This window comes from Microtus oregoni, unplaced genomic scaffold (genome assembly GCF_018167655.1).
Source record: "Microtus oregoni isolate MIOR12 unplaced genomic scaffold, Mior012 000020F_ref0000438, whole genome shotgun sequence".
NCBI classification, from domain to species: domain Eukaryota; kingdom Metazoa; phylum Chordata; class Mammalia; order Rodentia; family Cricetidae; genus Microtus; species Microtus oregoni.
The window spans coordinates 17,373,572-17,387,262 of NW_024543079.1; the positions used below are offsets into that span (position 1 = coordinate 17,373,572).

Here is a 13,691-nt window from a genome sequence, read left to right on the forward strand (position 1 = left end):
CCAGTGATGTGAGACAAGAAAAATGCTACAAATAAAGTGTTTGGGAACCTCTGCTCCTCAGTAGCAATAGATACCTCAGTGACAAGGAACTGAGCCTCCAATATAATGCAGCACAGTAGCACTGCACTAATAAACAATAGAAGTTGCATATTGACAGCCCACTGGCTAAATCTGACTCATGCAATACTTCAAAAAACCTTGAGCAAAATTTATATATTTTTAAAATTTTATGTGCATGGATGAGTATTTTGTCTGTATGCTTGTGCATGTACCACATGTGTGTGTGATGTCCTCAGAGGCCAGAAGAGCATATCAGATCCTCTAGGACTGGAGTTAAAGCCGGGTATGAGCTGCTATGGAGACTAGGAATCAAACTCGGGTTCTCTGAAGAGCAGTCAGTGCTCTTAACCACTGAGTCATCTCTCCAGTCTTCTAGAGTCAACATTTAAAATATCAGATTATGTAAATATTGTTTTCTAAATTCTCTTTGCCAAAGAAATCATCAAGAAACACCAGACTCGCACTGTTACATGAACACCAGTCAGCTGCAGCTAAGAAACAACTACCTCCTTTTCTATTGTTGGGAAGGGTGTGTATGGACGCATGTATGTGTAAATGTGTGTCAATACTGGGCATCTCCTGAATTGCTACAACGTTATATTAACATTTATTGACTTTTAAGTAAGTCCCACAGCATGTGCATGGAGATCAAAGCACAAGGTAGGGAGATGAACCATGTAGGTTACAGAGACTGAACTGAGGTTGTCAAGTTTTGTCAGCAAGCACATTTACCTGTTGCACCATCTTGTTAGTCCTCCACCTTATATTCTGAGACAGGGTCTTCTCGTCTTCTTTCATTAAATCTGAAGCTTACTGAGTGATTAGCCTGCCTGACCAGCAAGTTCCAGACAAACTCAAGTCTATAAATTCCTGGAAATTACTGCCATGTCTGGCTTTTTAGGTAGTTACTAGGGATCTGAACTCTGATGCAGGCCCTCTGACTTGCATGGCAAACACTTTACTTAGTAATGGCCCTAGATGTTGTTCTGTTTGTTTCTCCTTTTTTTGTAGCATTAGGAATCAAATCCAAGGCCTGATGCACTTTTGGCAAGCATTCTACCACCGTGCTTACATGCCCAGATAGTTCCTGTTTCTGATGAAGTGTGTGTGCTTCCAGGCTTGTGTTAGTTCCTAACACTCACATGGCTGAAGTGTATGTGGTAATACTACATTAGGTGTACCTGCCTGCCTTCTTATTCCTATTCTTACAAAGCAGAAGTAATGATTTGTTTATTGAAAACAAAAGCAAAAACGAACTGAAAGCATGAAAATGGACATTAGGAAGACCTGAGAAAGAGGAGTCTCTTCAGCCACACTCTACCCATCTCTTCTCTTGCTTTAGATCTAATCTGGCAAGCTAGTATCAGGAGTTCTGCTGACTTCAGAGGATATAAAAGGGAGGCTAAATTACTAGAAAAAAAAATTCTTTCAAGTGAGATATATAAAAAGACATCTATGTAAGCCGGGCACTGGTGACCCATACCTTTAATCCCAGCACTCAGGAGGCAGAGGCAGGCAAATAAATCTCTGTGAGTCGGAGGCCAGCTTGGTCTACAAGACCTAGTTCCAGGACAGCCAGGACTACACAGAAAAAAACCCTGTCTCAAAAAAAACCCTCTATGTGAGCCAGATGGTGGCAGTGGTACACGCCTATAATCCCACTCAGGAGGCAGAGACAGGCCTATGAGTTCAAGGCCAGTCCAGTACACAGAGTTCCAGGACAGGCCCCAAAGCTACAGAGAAACCCTGTCTCGACCACCCCTCCAAAAAGAGAGAGACATCTATATGCATAGATTCTACATTTCAACTCTCACATTATTTCTCTTCTTGTACTCACCTTGAGAATTTTAACAACAACTTTTTCATTATTTGTGATGTTGATGGCTTCAAACACTTCACTGTATTTGCCCCTGCCTAATTTTCGAACAAGCTGGTAGTCATCTTGATTTCTGTAGATAAAAACAAAGTGACAATGATTTCAAAATATCAAATTTTCAACTTGCGAAACTCCGTTTTTGCCAGACATGGTGGTGCATGCTTATAATTCCAGCACTTGGTAGGTGAACAGGGGAAGATCTGCATTCAAGGTTATCCTGAGCTATTTACAGAAAGGAAGAGAAGCAAAACACAATCATTGAGAGAAAAAGAGAGAAAAAAAAAAAACCAGACACCTTCATTACCAGCAGAAGTTAATATAAGAGATATTTCAAATGTTATATTAAAAAAAAAAAATCTGGGCCAGTTAAAACTATGTGTGTACCAAACAAAAAACAGGAAAATTTAGGGCTATGGCTCAATTGGTAGAATGCTAACCTAGCATATACATGGCCCTGGGTTCAATCTCCAGTACCATGTAAATCAGACATGGTACACACTTATTTTCTTAGCATTCAGAAGGTGAAGACAGGAGGATCAAAGTTCAAAGTCATCCTCAGCTACATAGTTCAAAGCTAGTCTGGGCTGCATGAGATTCTATCTCAATAAGCATTAAAAACAAAAAGAATAATTAAGCTTTTTCAAATATTCTTTCAAATTTCCAACTATTCATGATCCAATGGCACACTACACATGGTTAGCTTGCATTAGGATTTAAGTATATAGCTATTTGTCCTCAACAGCAGGCTACTTCCCCTTCAGTAACTGATCTGTATATATTCTTGCTTCATACTACTTGGTTCAATATTGGTATTGAATGCAACAAATGATCCAAGACTATCATAGTTCAGTTACACTTAGACGCAGCCCTTTATTATTAAGCCTCTTTGTTCACAAGTGGATTCCAAATATATATTTGTATGTAGATATTTGTTTGATCTCTCACCTATCCTTCAGGACAAGATCTGATATTTAATAAAGCTTTCAACCACACCAGATATAATGAACCAAAGGTCCTACATTTATCCACATTTTGTTAACTAATAAGGACATTAGACATCATAGGCAGAGTAAAGAATAAGGCATATGTTAATACTTTCCCTTGTCCCCTGTTGGTTAGGCCCTTGCTCTAACCAATAACAAATACAGTTCCTTCAGGAGGCCCGGTTGATTACAGGGGTCTACAAATATTATCCCAGGACTTAAGAGGCTCAGGAAGGGGAATGGCAAGTCTGAGGCTAGCCTGGGCTACAAAAAAAGTCTACCAGAAAAACAATCAAGCAAACAACAACAAACCAGTAGGCACAATTCTACCAGATAGTGCATACACATTCCTAGCTATTTGTCAAATTTAGGGCCTGCCTGGGCTACAGAATGAATTCAAAGCTAGCCTGTTTAACTTAGAGAAACTATCTCAAAAGAAAAAATGAAGTGGGGCTGATGGCACACACCCGTAATATCAAATCCCAACACTTGGGAGGTAAAGGCAGGAGGATCAGTACAAGCTCATCCTTAGTACATGAGAATCTTTCTAAAAAATACCAAAAATAAAAAATAAAAAAGGATCTGGAGAGACGAATTAGTGGTTAAGAGCACTTGTTCTTACACAGGACCTAGCTTCAGTCCCAGCACCCACATGGTGGCTCCTGACCATTTATAATCCAGGGGATCTAATCTCCTCTCCTGATTTCTGAGGGTACCACACAAAACATTTATACATATCAATTAAGTAAACCTTAAAACAAATAAATATGGGCTCGCAAGCTGGCTTAGATGGTAAAGGCCCTTGCCAGAAGGCTCGAGTCCAATCTCTGGTCAAAACTCCCAAATTGTTCTTTGGCACATGTAGCACATACAAATTCCCCATCAACTAAATAAGCTAAAGTAATTTCAATAATTTTTTTTTTTTTTCGAGACAGGGTTTCTCTGTGTAATAGCTCTGGCTGTCCTGGAACTGGCTTTGTAGACCAAGCAAGCACCAGGCTGACCTCAAATTTACAGAGATCCATCTGCCTCTGCCTCTCCTGTGCTGGGAATAGAGGCGTGAGCCACCACCACTAAGCAAGTATAGTAATTTTTAACCCCCCCCCCCCCAAAATAAATCAAAAAGTTAACATTCTATCATGCATGAATCCCTGATGCATATAACCCAAGGTATGCTAGTGCACACTGAACCTCAGTTCCGGAGAAGTAGAGGCAGAAAGATTAGAAGTTCAATGTCATCCTGGTTAGACAGCAAATTTGAGGCCATTCTGAGCTACATGAGTCCCTGTGTCATGAAAGAAAGAAAAGAAAAAAAAGAGTGGAGCTATAACCTAGCAGTTGAGTACCTGCTACAATCCACAAGGCCCTAGGTTTAATGGTTAAGTAACAGGGGATGGGGGACTAATTCTACTTATTCCTATAATACAGTATGCACAATTATCAGCCATTCATATTCTCAGTTAAAAAGGAGAATGAAAGGCGACATAAAGAACTAAGAACAATGGACAATGTTAATACTATCAGATCTCTTTCTACTCATTGAGTTCTCTTACACAAGGGCATATGAACTAACACAGCAAGCAAACAGCACCATGTAAATACTCAAAAGGGCTCTGTAGTATCATTTCAGCAGAGCTATGGAAGAGCATTTGGTTTTGCGCATGGTTTTGAAGCAGTAAAAAAAAAGGTAATATCTTGAGTTCAAAGTCCATGACATTACAGAATTATTAAGATTATCAATAGTGATAACACTTATCAGTTTGTACCATGGTTCTTAACACCATCTCTAAGCCAAGAGTGTCTCCTTATATGTGGAAAATTGCTTGCTGTTAAATATCACAGCATACCAGAATGAAAACCATACCCTATGACAGTTTAGGGAGATAGTTTTAACCACTTACAGGCTACACAAAGTCATATGGAATCAGATATAAAATATCATATATGGAAGTTAACTTAAAAAACAAAAACAAAAAAACCAAGGTATTACTGCATAGCCCTGGACCTCCAATTCAAGGTCATCTGGTCTCAGCTTCTCAAATTTAGCTGAGTTATACCTCTATGAGTTTTCAAATTGCTTTATTTTGTACTTAATCTATCAAAATGCTTTTATCACAAAAATGACAAAACTCTCCATGTTCAGACAGGAAATGTAAATGTTCAAATGAGCCTCTTCTGGGTAACTTTGAGAGTAAACACGGTTGCTGAAGTAAGCTACAGCTCTGGAGGATAAATGGGCTGCATTCCACGATGCACATAACTAGGATCATGGAAAGGATAAAGGGTAAATCCTGCTTCTCATCTAAAAGAAGTTTCTATTTCTAGAGAACTGTTTCATCCTTTACTATCACCATGGGACAGAACTCTGACCCCCAAAAAGACCTTACGTAATTAAGCTTGGTGATTTTAAAGTCTCTCAAGGACTTAAAAACCTCTCTAGTATCTTCAATGCTAGCTTTTAACTCAGAAGCCCAGGCAAGTCCTAACTTTGAATTCTACCTGTTTCAGCTTCCCAAGGTTCCAGAATAGTAGCTAAAGCTTGAAGGCAAGCTGACAGCTAAGTCTTTGTTAGTACCATAATCCACAAGATATATAAACCAGAAGTAATCACAATAACTTTTATACTACAAACCCAGAAACTAAGTTTGCCAAATCACCAAACTGCTGTGTAATAAACGTATGGAAGAAAGCAAGCTCGGTTTTGTACTTGTGCTTTGGAGGGAAGGCTTACTAACATAAATCTACAAGATACAGCACTGTGGGTGAGGGCATTGAAGTAAATGGAAATAATTACCCCCATTCCACCACATGTGACTCATAATCCCAGTATTCTCGAGGTCTGTGTGTGTTAACATCTGTGTAAACTCTGGCCCTGCTTGGCACGGGTCCCGACATGTCAGACAGGTTGGCAGACAAAGCTGAACTTGATGTTTGAAGATCTGGCAGTCACTGTGTTCAAAGGCAGATGTAGGTAAGACCTTGTTTCAGACCTATTTTCTTCAAACTGTTGGGGGGAAAAAGTAAAAACAACAAATTACTTTTTTCAAAGTATTTTTGGGGAAAACCATTTTACTAATAATAACGATCTCAAATATAATGCTATGCTTAATATCCCAGCTAATCTGAACCAAATTCCACAAAGTAGCCTGTAATCCATATGCAATGTTAGGATTTTTTCTTTTGTTTTTTGAGACAGGGTTTCTTTTTGTTATAGCCCTGGCTGTACTGGAACTTTGGCCTCAAACTCACAGAGATTGCCTCCCTCTGTCTCCCAAGTGCTGGGATTAAAGGGGTGCACTACCACTGCCCAGCTGACACCTGCTTTTCAACATGGCAACAAAAAAGAAAACTAGAAGCTTCGAAATGGTCTAAAATCTGATAATTATACAAGGTGGATTACATAGTTCTACTAAAGTAATTTTTGTTGAATTTCCTACTATTTGAAACAAAAGATTATTCTGGAATGTGAAAGGCGAAACTGATTTTTATACCACAGTTTTATTTAGTACATTTAAATACTAATCAAAAGAAATTATGAGAGATGGGGGTAGAGTTCATTGATGAAATATTTCCTAGTATACAAAATACCTTCACTCAAGCTCCATCATTATCTCACACAAACACAGGACAGGGACTGAGAGCACTTGCCTACCATGTGAGGTCAGGGTTCCTTCCATCACACACACACACACACACACACACACACACACACACACACACACACACGAGAGTGGGGGGCACAAGAGTGAGACAGTCACAGAGCCTAGGGACCTGAGTTCACCCCCCAGGATCCACATGGTAGAATCCAACAAACAACATTTGATCCTGGCACTTGAGAGACAGAAGCAGGCAGATCTCCAGGTTTGAAGCTAATCTGGTCTACAGAGTGAGTTCCTGGACAGCCAGGGATGCACAGAGAAACCACGTCTCAAAAACTGAACAAACAAATAAACAAACAAACACAAAAGTCTGAGTAATGTGGTCAGACTGTATTAACTCCTCAGGCAGGACTACACTCGAAGAAAAAGCAACTATGTGAGGAAAGTACCTAACTAAGCACTGCTGTAGAGAACCAGTCACATCTGTGGAAAATTCAGGGAAAGTCCAATTGCACTTGCTTGTCTTGGAAATTAGAAAATCAAAATTCAGTCAAACAAGGGCTGGGATAATAGTTTAGTAAAAAGCTTACACAGCATCTGCAAAACCTTAAATTCAGTTCCTGGTACCACAAAACAAGAAAAAGAAACAAACCCAATCTTTTTTTTTCGTTTTTCGAGACAGGGTTTCTCTGTAGCTTTGGAGCCTGTCCTGGAAGTAGCTCTTGTACACCAGGCTGGCCTCGAATACACAGAGATCCGCCTGCCTCTGCCTCCCGAGTGCTGGGATTAAAAGCGCTACTACTGCCCGGCTAACAAACCCAATCTCAGTCAAACAAACTTGCCTTTTCTTAAAGCAGCACTGGCAGGTGGAGCGCTTGGAAGCAGAGGCAGGCGGATCACTGATAAGTCTAAGGTTACCCTGGTCTATAGAGGTAGTTCCATGACAACCAGAGCTACACAGAGAAAATGTCTCGAAAAGCAATCTCTCCCCTAAAATAAGAAAGAAAAAAGTGGCATTAGGGGTGGTCTTAGGAGTTAAACCCTTTGAATATACTAGGCACATTCTGTTCTTCCTTGTTGGTCTTCTGAGTCAAAAAAGAACAATTAAAAAGTGGAAAGAAAATATCAAAAGTGGAAAGAAAATAGGACCCAGGGAAATAAGCAAATCTGAAAGGCCACTGTCAGTCCCTGAAGATTAGGAGTCCTATCTTGTAAGATAGGGAGTCCAGTAGGTGATCCCCTCTCTAAGAATCTGAACTCTGAAGGCACTGAAACTGAGACTGATTATGGAGATCGAGGGAAGAAATAAAGCTATACTGGAGGTTTTATCACATCTCAACTTATTTTAAGGTAGCCTCTGGAGACCTGACAAGCAAGGTCGAGAGAGAGAAAGAAGAGAAAGAGAGGAAGAGAGATAGAGGGAGGGAGGGAATGAATGTCTTGCTATGTGTCTCAATGATTCCACACAGGGATGGAAATTAGAAACTCAGCAGCACCAGCAACACACAAAGTCAGGTTTACTGGCACCTACCTACACCTATAATCCCATTATCTGAGCAGTAGAAGCAGGACAATTGGAAGCTCGAGTTCAGGGGCTGGAGAGATGATAGCTTGGTGGTTGAAAAGTTCCATTCCCAGCATTCACATAACAACTTCCAACCACCTGTAGCTCCAGTTTCAGGGACTCCACAAAGTCCTCTTTTGACCTCAGGGGCACTGTATGTATGTGGTACAGAGAAGAGACATATATGCAGACAAAACACCCAAAGAAATGAAAACAAAACAAAAATACTTAAGAGAGGACGCAGGTTTGGTTTCCAGTACCCATCTAACATGCTCACAACCATGTGGACCTCCAGTTCTGGGGGAATCTGAACACCTCTTCTGGCCTCCATAGGCACCACATGCACATGGTGCACATACATACATGCAAACAACACAAGCATAAAATAAAAATAATTCTATTTTTGTTTTCTTTTTGAGACAGGGTCACTTCCTGGCCATCCTGGAACTCACTGTATAGACAAGGTTAGCCTCAAACTCAGAGATTCATCTATCTCTAGCCCACAAGTACTGGGAATAAAGGTGTGGGTTACTACACCTGCCTATAAATAAAACTTATAAACCCATCATTGGCTACATAGTGACTTTGAGGCCAATACAAGTTCCGTGAGGACCTGCCTCAAATTTAAAGAGTTAATTTGATTTTTTAAATTAGCTTTAAAAATTTTTTTATGTGTATGAGTGTTTTGCCTACATGTATGTGCATAGTGCCCTCAGAGGTCAGAAGAGAACACTGGAGCCCCTGAAGTTACAGGTGGCTGTGAGGCACCATGTGGGTGCTGGGAATCAAACCTGGGTCTTCTGGAAGAATAAGTGCTCTTAACAGCTAAGCCAACTCTCTAGTCCCTTTATGATGATGATGATTTTGAGACTATCTCTGTATTATAGTCCTGGAGCTTACTGTGTAGACTAGGATGGCCTTGAACTCACAGGGATCTTCCTGTCTGACTCCTTGTGCTGGAATTAAATGTATATACTAACACACCTGGTCCCTCCATAATTTTGAGACAGGGTTTCTCTGTTTAACAGCCCTAGCTGTCCTGGAACTCACTTTGTAGACCAGTTGGTCTCAAACTCAGGGATCTGCCTGCCTCCTACCTCCAGAGTGCTGGAATTAAAGGAGTGAGCAACGACCACCCAAGCCCTTTATTACTTTCTTAAAGATTTATTTTTATTCTATGTATGAATGTTTCCCTACATGTATGTGCACCATACGCAAAGGGTCAGGTCCCCTGGAACTAGAGTACAAGCTGCCAGGACAGTACCAGCAATCAAACCTGCATCCTCTGGAGGGCAGTAAGTGTTCAACTGATGAGCCTAAATTCCAGTCCAATTTGATAATTTTAGCACAACTTATTCTTTCAAAAACCGAGGGAGACAATGTAACATAGGCATTAAGCTATATTCCAACAGGATATCCAAGTTGGATGGATGATCTACAAAATATCTTCAGAAAAGATACAGTAGCATTCAGAACTAGACAGGTGGCAACAATAGTTTAATAGAAGCTAACTTTATTTTTTCCTCATTTTTTTAAAGAAAAAGTATCCAACTTTAAGAAATTACTGAATCTTTCCTGTTAAGAGACTCAATTACTGAAATTTTAAAAACTCAAGACACAGAGAAAATACTGGCATTGTACTAAATGAATAGGACTACTACTCTAGCTACCACACTGCACCTTACATAAATAACTTTTGGCCTAAGGTTGATGTCAGAAGTTCTTTCACCTTACTCTTGGAGGTCAGGTCTCTACCCAAAACCTAGTTTCACTAGCCAGCTTGCTCAGGGGAATTTCCTGGCTCTGCCTTCCAATGCTAGAATTACAGGTGGACAGTCACTCCTGCCTGGCATTTATCTGATTCTGGGCATCTGAACTTAAGCTCCCTTGCTTGAGACATCTCCATGAAACCCTTCTTTGACAGGGTCTTGCACTGTAGCTCCAGCTTGCCTTATGAAGGTAGCCCCAGGCTGTCCAGGAACTTCTTACAGTCCAGCTTCAGCTCCTTAAGTTCTGTAATTACAAGCACATGCCACCATCCGTAGTTTAAACCACAATTTGTTTCTTTTGGTTTTTTGTTTTGTTGTCCTTTATGAGGCCAGGGTTTCACTGTGTACCTCTGGTTGGCCTCGAACCCAAGAGTTCCACCTGCCTTTGCCTCCTGAGTACTGGGATTAAAGGTATACACCACTACCACCACCTGAAACCAGAATTTCTTATCTATAGTACTACATCTGAAAGGTGCTGCTTATGCTTAGTATTGTCAGGCCCCACACACACTCACATGCACCTGCAAAGAAGTGTGCCCATACAGTGCAAACACATACATACACAAAAGACAAATAGGGCTCTAACGATGGCTTTGTGAATAAACTTAGCATCAAGTCTTGATAACCTGGGTCTGACTTCCAAAATCTACATGATGGAAGAAGAGAACCACCAGGTGCCCCCCTCCTCACAATAGAAAAATATAATTTTTTTAAAAAAAGATACTGGTGAATTAAATTGAGGAAAAAATAGAGCTTAATAAAATTACTGGATAGTGGTGCACCCCTTTAATCCCAGCACTTCAAAAGCAGAGGCAGGTGGATCTCAGAGTTCAAGGTCAGCCTGTACACAGAGTAAATTCCAAGACAGCCAGGGCTACAGAGTAATCCCATCTAAAAAGCAACAAAACCACCAATAACAAAATGGATTAATAAGACCAACAACTAGAATTTTGACAGTTCCAATATTTTCTTTGACCTTCAAATTCCAAATTTTCTTTCTTCTGTCTCTTTCTTTCTCTTGGGAGACATGGTTTCTCTGTGTAGCTTTAGAGCCTGTCCTGAAAGGCCTCCTTAGATCAGGCTGGCCTTGAAATCAGAGATCCACCTGCCTTCTGCCTGGGTTAAAGGTGCGAGCCACAACCAACTAAGAAAACTTCCTGTTCAAAACAGTAAATATATTTGGCCATACTAAGGGTCTGGTTTTGAAATATAATATTTATAATAGCTGTGGATATAGCTCAGTGATAGAACTCTTGCATAAGGACTAGTCTGATACGCGCCATACCTTCCTAAAAAAAAAAAAAATTACTGGGCTGATGAGATGGCTCAGTGGTTAAGAGCACTGGCTGCCTTTCTAGGTGGACCCAGGCTCAAACATTCCCAGCACCCACATGGCAGCTCACAACTGTCTATAACTCAGTTCCAGGGAATCAGAGACTGTCACACCAATGTGCACAAAACTAAATAAATTAAAAAAGAAAAAAGAAAAGAAAAAAAATCACTTTAAAGCTGGGCATGATAACACATGCCTATATGCAACCACTCAAGAGGAAGATCACAAGTTCCACAGTCAGGACTACAAAGTAAGATCTAATTCCATAAAGGGTCACAATAATACACCTTACTGAAGGAGGAACCCATTGGGTATTATCTTTAGATGACAATTCTACTACACAAATGGGCCCTCTGCTTTTATTCCTACCAAAAAATATACAGCATTATTGCTTTAAAAGGCAATGAAAAAGTATTTCTTTTTCCCCTTTATTTATTTATTTATTAAAGATTTCTGTCTCTTCCCCGCCGCCTCCCATTTCCCTCCCCCTCCCCCAATCAAGTCCCCCTCTCTTGTCAGCTCAAAGAGCAATCAGGGTTCCCTGCCCTGTGGGAAGTCCAAGGACCACCCACCTCCATCCAGGTCTAGTAAGGTGAGCACCCAAACTGCCCAGGCTCTTCAAAAGTATTTCTAACCTAAAACAAACTTATAAAAAAATGACAAAACAAAAACACCAACATTTGAAGTCCTTTGTGTAAATTTTATTTTTCCACCTTACACCAGAAAACTAGTACCAATGTTAAATAAATGACACAGCAACAGTAGGGTGTCTTCCAAAGTGAAACATTTAAATAAATAAAAAAAAACCAAGTTATTTTGTTATCATAACTCTACACTAAAAACTTAACAGGCAGAAAAGTCATTAACTGTGTATTTTATTTTTTGATCAGACAACAGAGGCAAAATGAGTCTTAGTGTGAAGCTTAATCTCACTGGCCACCATTCTTTGGAACGTGCGGACAGAAACTTTGAGACAACGTGTGGACAGAAACTTTGAGACCTAAAACCATCTAAAGTGGAACTCAACATTTACATCTGTAATAATTCCTGCTACCATTTGGATTTCTCTTAAAATAGGTGTGGCATGAGATGCAAACTCTCAGGTTCAGAGGTAAATAGCCTGTTACCCCTCCCCCCATTACAGGAGTACTAAATAAAAAATAGAATTGAACCCAAGTCTATTTAGGATTCAGGACCTAAACAGGTTCCTTTTACTAAATTCAATACCAGGTCTTTAAATTCTGCAAAAAGACCTTTTTTAAAAACAAAAACAAACGGGGCTGGAGAGATAGCCCAGTGGTTAAGAGCACTGACTATTCTTCCAGAGGACCCAGGTTCAATTCCCAACATCCACAGGGCAGCTCACAACCATCTGTAACAGTTCCGGGAGACCTGATACCCTTACACAGGCAAAACAACAATGCACAACAAATAAGGAAAAAAGAAAATGACTAAAATTAAAAACAAACAAAAAGACAGGGTCTTACTATGTAGCCCTGGCTGGTCTGGTGCTTTTTAGGTAAACCAGGCTGGCTTTGACCTCAGATTCACCTGCCTCTGCCCAAGTAATAGGTGCAAACTGATTTTTTAACAGCTAACAAAAACACTGCCTTGTTGGGTGTAGTGGTACACACCTTTAATCTCAGCACTCTGGAGGCAGAGGCAGGCAGATCTCTGGGAGTACAAGGCCAGCCAGGTCTAATAGTGAGTTTTAGACTAACCAGGGATACGTGGTGAGATTGTCTCAAAAAAAAAAAAAAAAAAACCAACCAACCAAACAAACAAACAAAAAAGCAAAACAAAACAAACTAAAACTACTGTCTTGAGGTGTAGATGGAGTGGCTGTCTGAGGGGCCTTTAAAACAAAGTCTTTGCTTTAAAGATGTATGAAGGTCACCTTAGGACATGTTTTAAGAAACTGGTTTATAAGATGGTTGTAAAAAATTAAAACAAAAACCAGGAGCACAACTACATGTTAACTACAGAAAAACATAGGTAGCTGCTGGTGGATAGTTAAGTCCTTAAGAATGATATCTGAAAATTCTTCAGTACATTCAAAGTGTGAAGTGCAACATTCTGGGAGGAAAACTTGTCAGAAAGACGGACGAACAGAAGTAAATAATGAAAATAAATAATCTCCAACTAAATTACACAAGGGGAAAAAAAAGACCCAATATTGATGGGCGAAGTTTTGTTAACCAATCACCTTTAAGAAGTGGAACCTAGTTAAGGTGTGGCTACCTGGAGCCCAGTAAGAAAAACTGAGAGGGACCAAGTGCTGGCTCTCTCTGGGTGATTCCCACAGGACACGATGGAACTTAGACTTCCCATTTCTGTGGCGTGAGTTTCCCCTTATAATAAGTAAAAATATAATTGTTTATCTTTAAGCTGGCCTGGTTATTTCCCGAATCAAGTTAACTTATACTCAACATGCTTGAAAATTTACTGTTTTGATTACCAGGCTTTGTTTTTTAAAGGAAGAGGACAAGGAAGAGTGCTTGTCTAGA

General features: G+C 40.1%; 1 protein-coding gene across 3 annotated transcripts in view; it reads right to left on the reverse strand.

The window, feature by feature from the left end:
- The window catches only part of Csnk2a1 (casein kinase 2 alpha 1), a 48,955-nt gene that overhangs the window by 23,996 nt on the left and 11,268 nt on the right, over positions 1-13,691 (reverse strand). For all 3 annotated transcript variants that reach the window (XR_005976026.1, XM_041670091.1, XM_041670090.1), the window contains exons 2-3: positions 5,714-5,923; positions 1,898-2,009 (exon numbers count right to left, since the gene is read on the reverse strand). Coding sequence is in view for 2 of the 3 variants with exons in the window: in XM_041670091.1 (XP_041526025.1) it covers positions 1,898-2,009; positions 5,714-5,814 (213 nt within the window). In the remaining variant the exon portion in view is untranslated. The remainder of the gene's footprint in view (positions 1-1,897; positions 2,010-5,713; positions 5,924-13,691) is intronic.